General features: G+C 43.9%; 1 protein-coding gene across 2 annotated transcripts in view; it reads right to left on the reverse strand.

Moving 5' to 3' along the window:
* URI1 (URI1 prefoldin like chaperone) overlaps window positions 1-9,246 on the reverse strand; it is a 53,764-nt gene that overhangs the window by 1,663 nt on the left and 42,855 nt on the right. For both annotated transcript variants that reach the window (XM_044427647.1, XM_044427648.1), the window contains exons 6-10: window positions 9,241-9,246; window positions 8,473-8,650; window positions 4,961-5,228; window positions 3,629-3,771; window positions 1,193-1,448 (exon numbers count right to left, since the gene is read on the reverse strand). The exon at window positions 9,241-9,246 is cut by the window's right edge and continues 55 nt beyond it. In XM_044427647.1, the coding sequence (XP_044283582.1) occupies window positions 1,193-1,448; window positions 3,629-3,771; window positions 4,961-5,228; window positions 8,473-8,650; window positions 9,241-9,246 (851 nt within the window). The remainder of the gene's footprint in view (window positions 1-1,192; window positions 1,449-3,628; window positions 3,772-4,960; window positions 5,229-8,472; window positions 8,651-9,240) is intronic.

The following is a 9,246-nucleotide window of genomic DNA, read 5'->3' on the forward strand; positions in this document are numbered from 1 at the left end:
TAACTTAAGGGCCAGGATGAGAAAGGAGACCACCCAACAAGGGTGCTCCATAAATCTACGCGTTACTGTCACAATTTGGCATCCTAAAGGAAGGCCGTACGCCCGGCCTGTGATCGCCCATTACCGTGAGGTCCCAGGGAAATGGGGAAACGAACTGGAGGAGACTGAAGTGGCCTTTGCCAGGGGTGGCCTATTCCTGCTGCTATTGTGAAGCAGTTTGCTTCACAGAGTGAGGACATGGGCTGCCTTTGGGCAGGGTGGGGAACCAGGGTCAAGTGGGATGCTGCACAGTGCCCCACCAGGCCCCCCGCAGGCTAGAGGATGACGTCCCTGCTTGTTTTGCCTTTTCCTCCATGTTGGGAATGCCGTGGAGTGCCATTTCCCTCTCACCATGGCGAATGGGACTTGAACAGTGCTGGGAACAGAGGGAGCTCCACCTGCTTGCCAGCTACATCTCCAGCTCTGCTCAGTGTGAGCTGTCCCTGGGGTTTGCGCAGCGCACAGCAATCTGCGGCCCTCCGAGACCCGGATGAGTTCCAAGCTTGGCTCTCTCCAAGCCCCCTGCTACTGCATCCCACAATCATCTCAGATCTGCAATGAGAGATACCAGCAGCAACTGCCTGTGTTCCCTTTCCCCACCCAATTCCCCAGGGCTTTTTTATTAACTTGCCCTTCCTCACCAAGAGAAAGGGAATGCACTGGACTCTCCATTTTCTCCTTGTCCCAACAGCCTGACTGATTGGACTTCAGCTGAAACCAGTGGGGTGAATTTGGACTTACTCGTATTTGGAGAAGACCTACTGTAATCGCTCGAAACTGAGTGAGGCACAGACACTTTGTTCTATTGATTTCAATGGGTCTGTTCCAAGCAGGACTAAGTCTAAATCCAAACCAGTGGAAGCCACTTCACATAAAGCCAGTGCCAAGGTTCATGGCAGTGTTTAAATTCTGTTCACTGGGCTCAAGAAAGCACGCTGTTAGACTGCAGTCACATCTATATTTTGATAATATAAATGTAGAGAAAGGGTTGGGGTTTCTTTTAGAAAGGGGGGAAAAACCAATTTCTTCTCCCTGCATTTCTGCCATTCTACCCATATGCCAATGAGAGGCATGACATAAATTTGGTTAAGTTGTCTTGCTCATCCTAACCATCCTTTTAGAACTGAAGACGAACAATTACCACTCCCTGTACCTCATATGCTCCTGATGAGGGTGCAGCCTTGGAAAGATGCTCCTGCTCCTCTTCCTCCTCCTCCTCCAAGATCCCTTCGCTGTTATCACTGTAGGTTGCTTCATCATAGCTCACGCTTCTCAGAATTCCTCGTCTGTCATCGAACTCGGCAGTGCTGCTCTCACTGGTATCACTACAAACACTATTCTCCCGGCTTCGAGACTTCAGAATTGATTTACGAGGGACATATTCTCCATTCACAACATCAACAAAGATTCTGTAAAGGGAAATGTTAGCTTTAATAAACTATTTGGGGTGGAGGAAAGACCACATGACAAATTCACAATATTTTCACTCTGTCTTTAGGACAAATTAATTAGAACGACTCTGCCTACCCAGCTTGGCAACTGAAGCCTTTTAAACGACGCTGTGTAGATGGAGCATAGTCTGTAACTCCGCTGTTACCCTTCTTCTTCTAAGAGGCTAGCCATAATTTTACTTTGGAAGTAAAGCCCATCTTTAGAGGGTTAATGAAATTATGTTTTACCACACAAACGGGTGACCTAATGGAAGATTATATAGAGGGCCATATGTCTTGCTTTTGATGTCCAAATTTGTCTTCAAATATGAAGCACAAGGGATTACAATTTATGATTATTCATATGAAAGGTTGTGATAAAAGGCCTGGGGGAAGGAGCTAGATCGCCATTTTATCTACTGCAATGTTGTCTCTATGGCGACCCACGGAGTCTCTTCAGGAGTCTTTCTCGGTAGGAGATACTGGATGTTGAACTTGGAGCCTCCTGCATGAAAAGCAGGAACTTTTTCATGGAGCTGTGCTCTTCTCCTAGGATGTAACTCCAGGCATAGGAAACAAAAATGGAAGGTGACGCATAAATAAGAATGAGATGGGGTCAGAGATCTTCAGTGGAACAATACTGTTCCTTTAAAGATTCTGATATATTCTGAACCATGTTCTTGCTCGTAGGAGATATACCTAATTGCTGTGCCATGGCAGACACTCATTTTCTCCAGTGACCAGTTGCGAGACTGTTTCTCAGTTACGAGACTAAGGACAACACATTAGAATGATGGTTCCTAATTTGGGGGTAGTTCATCATGGATACCATCCCTGTGCCTTGGTGGGCCTCAAAGACAAATGAAAGTCCAATTTAGTTAATAAAAATGGAAGTATGAAAAATATGGTTCAAAAGTCAGGTCCAACTTTGGTTAAGACCAAGGACAAACAATAGGGAAAGGTCGAAAAGGAGACCTCAGTTCATGACTTCATGGTGCAACATAGAATTCAGCACAAACTCACTGACAACTGCTCTTAACAAAGGTGAACTGTGTGAGTTTAGAAAGATGCAAACACATGTGCTGTTTTGCAAATAGTCCTTCTATGAAAGCAATGAGATGCCAAAAAAGTAAACCATTTTGAAAGGGTTAGGAACATACTATGCTGAAGTTTACCAGTCCTGGCAATTCCTGCATTAACCTCCAGACAGATGTTTAGTTCTCATAATAATATCTACAATATCTGTTAAATGCCTCAATTGGGTACACTAGTAAAATGAAACACAGACTGGGGTTTTTTTTTAATTGTCGTAATATCCAAGTCATTTTAAGAGTCATTTCACACTGAGTAAGTAATTGTCAAATGCGAACGATAGAGAGAAAGTGATCTATTCCTACCAGGTGCAAGTTGGTGTTCAAAAGGTGATATACTATATGAATGATATTAAGCATATGTACCTAAATAGCAGCAACTCTCTGCCTCATGCTAGATTTACCCATTGTTGCAACATCTGGGACTGATTAATTTAGGGAAAAGGTGAGCAAAGGGGCTCACAATAGAAGGGTACAATGTTATGCAGAAAATGGGTGGGGAGCCATTCTCATTCGTAATACTAGGACCCAAGATGGTCATCCCAAGAAGCTGCCTGTTGGGAGATTCTGGGCAGATAAAAGGTTGTTAAACTATGAAGCATATTACTACAAGATGTAGAGAAGGTCACCAATTTGGAGGGCCTCCAAAGGGAATTCAAAGCACTCATGGAAGATGGGGCTACTGGGGGCTGCATGTCTTGATGGCTTCACATACATAGGTATGTATGTACGGTATTTCTATTCCACCTTTCTCCCATTGTAGAGTTCAAGGAAGCCGCATGCGGTTCCCAGATGGTCTCCTTTCCAAGCTCAGCCCAGCCCCAGACCTGCCTAGCCTCACCAGGGCCACCATCAGGCCCACCTCAGAGTAAATTCTGCCTCTACTATCCAAAGGGTCTGCTGGGTACACCAGTTGCTGGGGAACTTGGGTAGGAGGGTGCAGCTGGTGGGTATCCCATGGGCGGAAGGACGGAAGGCTGGCCTGATCCAGCAAAGCACTCATGTCCCAAAGCCGCAGCATACAGGAAGAGGCACGCCCCATCCACGTGTTCCCTACGGATGCCGTACCGGTAAATGTCTGCTGGTGTTTTGATACTGGGCAGTTCCGTAGCTGAGTGCCCATTGCCGTTGCTATTCTTCCGCTTGCGCTTTGCCTCTTCTTTCTTTTCACTGAATTTTAAAGTAGTATTTTTTCCCGTGTTTATTCGTACCTGAAAGAGGGAGCACGAGTTCATTGTGAGTAATCAGGCTTTTAATGGAAGAGTAAAGGTGCAATATTGTTCCTTAATCAGCTGGACACTCCAATTAGAATCAAACAGTAAGTTTCATGGCCCCCTCATAACTAGTGGCTAAGTTCAGTTGCAATGCTTGAACTATGGTTTCCTCCCACTTTCTCTTTCCAACTAACTCTGATTTGTGCTATCTGGAACTGGTAGTTGCTATACCACCAAATAGCTGCAGCTCTCTGGGCAGTTCAGATTTTAACAATGCTGGAGAAAGAAGCCAGGATCAGAAGCTAGTTTGAAGCTGGTCTATTTCCCTTGACTAAAAGTAAGACTTATCACAGTATGTCCAGGTTCAGACGTAATGATTACCCATACTGAGCTGAAAATAAAAGGGAAAGCTTCCAATCTGCCCACCGTGACCCCAAGGGTCTCTTCCTGCAAAGGCTGGCTGAGCCCATCTGCTTCTGCTCTCTAAAGCAGTTTGCGTCCTATGGCTTGCTTTAATACCATGTGAAGGACAATGGAAAGTTGCATTCGAAAGGAAGTCCTTTCTTGTCAGCACATATGAGAGGAGGGGGACTCCCACCCTGGCCAAGTATCTAGCGATAATGTGGAACAAAATTTCCCAAATAGGTAGTAGTCAGGTATCCATGAGGAAGTAACTTGTTTCTTCAACCAACTTCTTATCACTTGAACTTGGTTGCCCCATATTGTACTTATTTGACTTTCAACTAATGTCCCTCTGCATATACCATCCCATTCTGGAATCAGGAGGGATCACTTCAGATAGGAAGTCAAGTTTGGTGTCCTTACATTCAGACTAAACAGCAGCTAACCCTTTGCTGTTTGCCCCTAAAACCTGCTGAATTAGAAAATGCCTTCCCTATTAAGCCAACTTTTCACTGACAGAATAGCTAAACCAAACAATGTTTGAATCAGTTTTTGCTACTATTGGGGTCTCAATACCATCTTCTTTCTACATCTGATTTTAAAAATTAGATTAGAAATGCAAATTTCCCCATTTACCCTAATGTCTCAAGAGGTGAGGGCATTTGTTAAAATCCTGAGAAACCGTTTTTCTTCTTAGGTAAAAGCAGCTTCTTCATTAAGGAGAACCTTGCCGACTACACAACAGACTCAGTAATATGGATGCCACAACCCTTGCAATACACACCCTTTTAGGTTCCACAGTATGTGAGAAATATATTGTTGGTACACCATTCTCGGCAATGGCTAAATCATCTTCTTCATCGCTGCAATAATGATTTGGGCCATTATCCTGACATCTGAACAATTCAGAGTTGGTTACTTCTTTTTTAAAGTTGCCCTGAGTATTAGGTTCTTCTTCCCCATGAACTACATTCACATCTGTCTTCTTTCCTTCTCTCTCTTCTTCAGAGGAGGAAGGGTCTTGTCCGTTTGCCTGAACCGTATCAGAAGTCCTAGAAAGGGGCAGGGTAGTGAGGATAACATTTAAGTACTGGTTAAAAATGCTGGTTTAATGATGATGGTTACCCTACACTGGAGTATCCCCTTCTGAAGGCTCACCTACTACAGTGCCTTTCCTATGAGAGGATACGGACAATATTCTCCATCAGCCTACCCAAACCACCGGATGCATTGGACTACAACTCCCAGCAGCTGGAGCATGAGGGCAGTTGTAGTTCAACACATCTGCAGAGCACTAACTTGGGGAAAGTGGTTTCACATTATGGATGAAAGCAGATCAGTGCTAGAGCGAGTATGGCATCTCACATCACAGAACAGCCAATCAGAGGATTCTAGGGGGTCCATCAACAGGCCATGAAGGTAACAGCCCACTTCCGCTGTCGCTCCTCAATACTTCACAGATCAGCTCCTTCTAAAACCTGCACTTTGTGTATATCTATACGGACCGGAGGCCACTAATTCACCGATCTCGTTTTTGGCTGCTGCTTTCACATGAACGAACACGACTGGCGGCACAGTATAGACCAAGCCTTGTGATGTCACCCATTGGGCCTCAGTACAATTCCCTTCTGGGTTCACTCCATATCCATACGGGCTTGTTCCTTAATAATGATTTTTTCAAAAAATGAAAAGCTTCCCATGACTGGCATGAAAGAAAGTCTGACGCTGCCCCTTTTCCTAGATACTAATTTCCTGTCTTCTGCCTTACTGAAAGCTTTTAAAAATAACTTAATGCGGGGTTTGCGGCGCTATATCCATCTATTTATTCACTGCAGACATTTTGCTAATTTTGTCCACCAGCATCTTAACTCATTTCAGCAAATGTTAAATCCAGTTACCACACAACCCTGGAATCTAGGCCACTTTATGATCCAAACCCATCTTCAAGACTCGCCTAGGTCTTTTTTTTCCCCTGCATATTGCATTAATTTTTCTTCCTCGTGTGTCCAAGAATGAGCATGTAAATTGTTTTACTTTAGAGAAAAAAACTCGAGCCCAGAATGCTGGTAGGGATAGAACCTGAACCTGCAGCTGCATGATAAACAGGTGTTTGTTTTATGTTAACTATCATCCCCTCTTGCACCAAAGAATCATGAGAATTGTTGTCTGATTAGACACTAAGGATCCTTAGACAGGCTGTGGCTTAGCAGCAGATCACAAACTCTGCATGCAAACAATCCCTGGTTCAATCCCGGGCATTTCTAAATAGACGTATTTGAAACAGGGAAAGAAGTTTTTGTTCATCCATGTTACTATCACAATCAAGTCAACAATACAAATGAGCCACCGAACTTGCTCACACAACACAAAGAACCACCCTGGGTAAATAGGCAAAGTGCATGTTCATGTCATCCAAATCCACTCCGCTTTGCCCACAGAGGCTTGCTTGCTTATTTTATTTCATTCCATTTTTACGCCGCTCTATAACCCAAAGGTTCTCTTGGTGGCTTACAAATGCTAAAACAGCATAAAAATGAATACAATAAAACAATTAATAAGCAGATAAAATAGATGAGCAAAATAATAAAATCTCAATACAATATAACCGCGCATACCAGGTAAAGCCAATAAATTAAATTAAAGCCAAAATTAAATTAAAATAGCAAAATATTGAAATATTAAATTACATAATTGAATTAAATGAATAAATGAACAAAAAACTTGTTCAAATAAAAAAGTTTTCACCTGGCACCTAACAGAAAGGAGCGTTGGTGCCAGCCGTATATCCCTGGGGAGTGAATTCCAGTAGGTGCTACTGCTGAGAATGCCCTCCTCCCAGCCCTTTCCCCTTTATCTGACGAGGGGAGACATTCAAAGGAGGCAGCGCACCAGGTCCCAAGGTACCTGGTCGCAAGCCGTTCAGGGCTTTGTACGTCAAGGACAATATCTGAATCGGGCCCAGACTGGGACAGGGAGGCAATGCAGTGGAGAGAGGACCGCTTAGTATGTCCCCACCAGCCAGTCCTCATAAGCAGCCACGCTGCCCTGTTCTTCATTAGCTGTCCTATCCGGACTGTTTTCAAAGGCAGCCCCACACAGAGCACATTACAGTAATCCAGGTGAGAGGTTGCCAGCATGTGGGTCCCTGTGGCAAGGCTCTGCTCATCCAAGTAGGAACGCAGTTGAGGAATCAGCGGAAGCTGACAGAAGGCGCTCCTGGCCACCGAGTCCACCTGAGAAACCAGGGAGAATCAGGGACCAGAAGCACCCGCAAGCTGCAAACCTTACCCTTTAGCGGGAGCGCAACCCAGCCCAGGGTAGGTTAAACATTTCCTAGTTAGTGTTTTCCCCATTTGCTTCCTCTGACAGCTGTCAAAAGGTGATCTGTCAAGAGAAAGCAAAAGCCAAGTGATCTTTGCTCACAAAAGGGAGGTGGTGCAATTTATATTTCCTTCGTGGGAACATTCTCATGTTGCTTCCAGAAAAAACTGCACATTTTAGGTGTGAGTTTAAAAAAAAAAAAAAAAGAACAGGAGTGGTGAGCCAGTGACAGCCCTTGTGATGCGCTATTTGAATACTTCAGAGCAGTTGTTACTGGAAAGGCTACCTCCAAAAATGTGGGGCAAATGGGAAAAAGCCACAGAGAACTAAAAATGGCTTGAGAGTAACCCATGACGAGCATGATCAATGGGCACGCTGTGGGTTGTTCTCCAAACAAGCAAATACCAAGCAAATACAAATCCACCTCTTGTGTTTTTATTTAATCCAAAAAACAAGGAAAGATTATGGAAATTCAGGTTTCAAAGAGGACATTGAAATTTCCATTTGCTGCAATGTGAACTAGGAAATGCTGCAACACGAGTCAGTTATGTGACCAAAGCTATGATCACAGAAGGTCATATCCACAAAACGCAATCAATATGACGGGGTCGCCAGACTTGCTCAACAAACGAGCCACGTAGGGAAAATGTCAGGTGCTTGAGAGCTGCAAGTGGGAGCCCACAGACACCTGCAGCAGTGAGCAGCAAGCCACAAAATAAACTCAACGAGCCACCTGCTGCTCCCCAGTCTCAGTTTGCCACCCCTACAATATGGCACACAAGAGCGCAACACACTGTAATTTAAACCAGATGTCGCTCAGCCAAAAAGAGAGACTAGGGTAGATCTTGATAGAGTCATTAGCATCCCTCCCCATTCCCAGGTCCTGCTTCAGGACCCCAGTATGGCCAAACCTCCATCTTAAGTACTCTTATTTCTTCTGAAGAGAGAATTCCAATACGTTATTGTTAAAGATACCTTTCTAGTTCACCAAGGATCTCTTCTTGCCTCTCAAGTTCATCAAGTCTGGCCCAAAGCTCTTCCTCTGATTTCGAGTCCCCACTGGATTTTTCAACAGTCCCATTTTCTTGAAGATTTGCCTCAAAAGCAAAGGTTTTTGGTTTTGAATGAGGTTTGTGAGCAATTCTGCGCTTTCCTGGGGAATTAAACAAAGAGTTTTGTGCTTTTTAATGCCATGTCAGACAAATAGTTCATCTAGAAGTATTCTGTACAGAGATCTGCAATGGCTGCCTAGGATTTCCCATAGACGTATTCCCCAGTCCTACCTGGAGATGCGAGGGACTGAACCTGGTACCTTCTACACACAAAAGATATGCTCTGCTGCTGGGCTGCAGCCCTATCCATAAATCACTTATGATAAATCCAAGTGAAAGTTTATCCTATATTCCTCTAACCCTTTGCAGAATGCTGCAACATTTGAGGGCTCACAACACATGAATGTATCTACAACAAAATGTTGCAACCCTTCTTCTAAACTCTTCAGAGACAACTTGAGAAAAGTTTGTTTTTGTTTGATTGTATCTGTTAACTTTTTCATGGCTTGATTTGAAAACAGGTTTTCTGCACAAGCTAACTGAACACATTAAAAGTCGTAACAATGAACTGACGCAAAGAATAGAAACCAACCAACAAACCCAGAAATTTATTATTTCCAACCTGCCCCATTAGCCATATGGCTTCCAATTACCCCAGCATTTAAAAAAGAAAACCCATGAAAAAACTCACCTTTTG

The sequence above is a fragment of the Varanus komodoensis genome, unplaced genomic scaffold (genome assembly GCF_004798865.1).
Source record: "Varanus komodoensis strain SLA01 unplaced genomic scaffold, ASM479886v1 scaffold19, whole genome shotgun sequence".
Taxonomy (NCBI): Eukaryota; Metazoa; Chordata; class Lepidosauria; order Squamata; family Varanidae; genus Varanus; species Varanus komodoensis.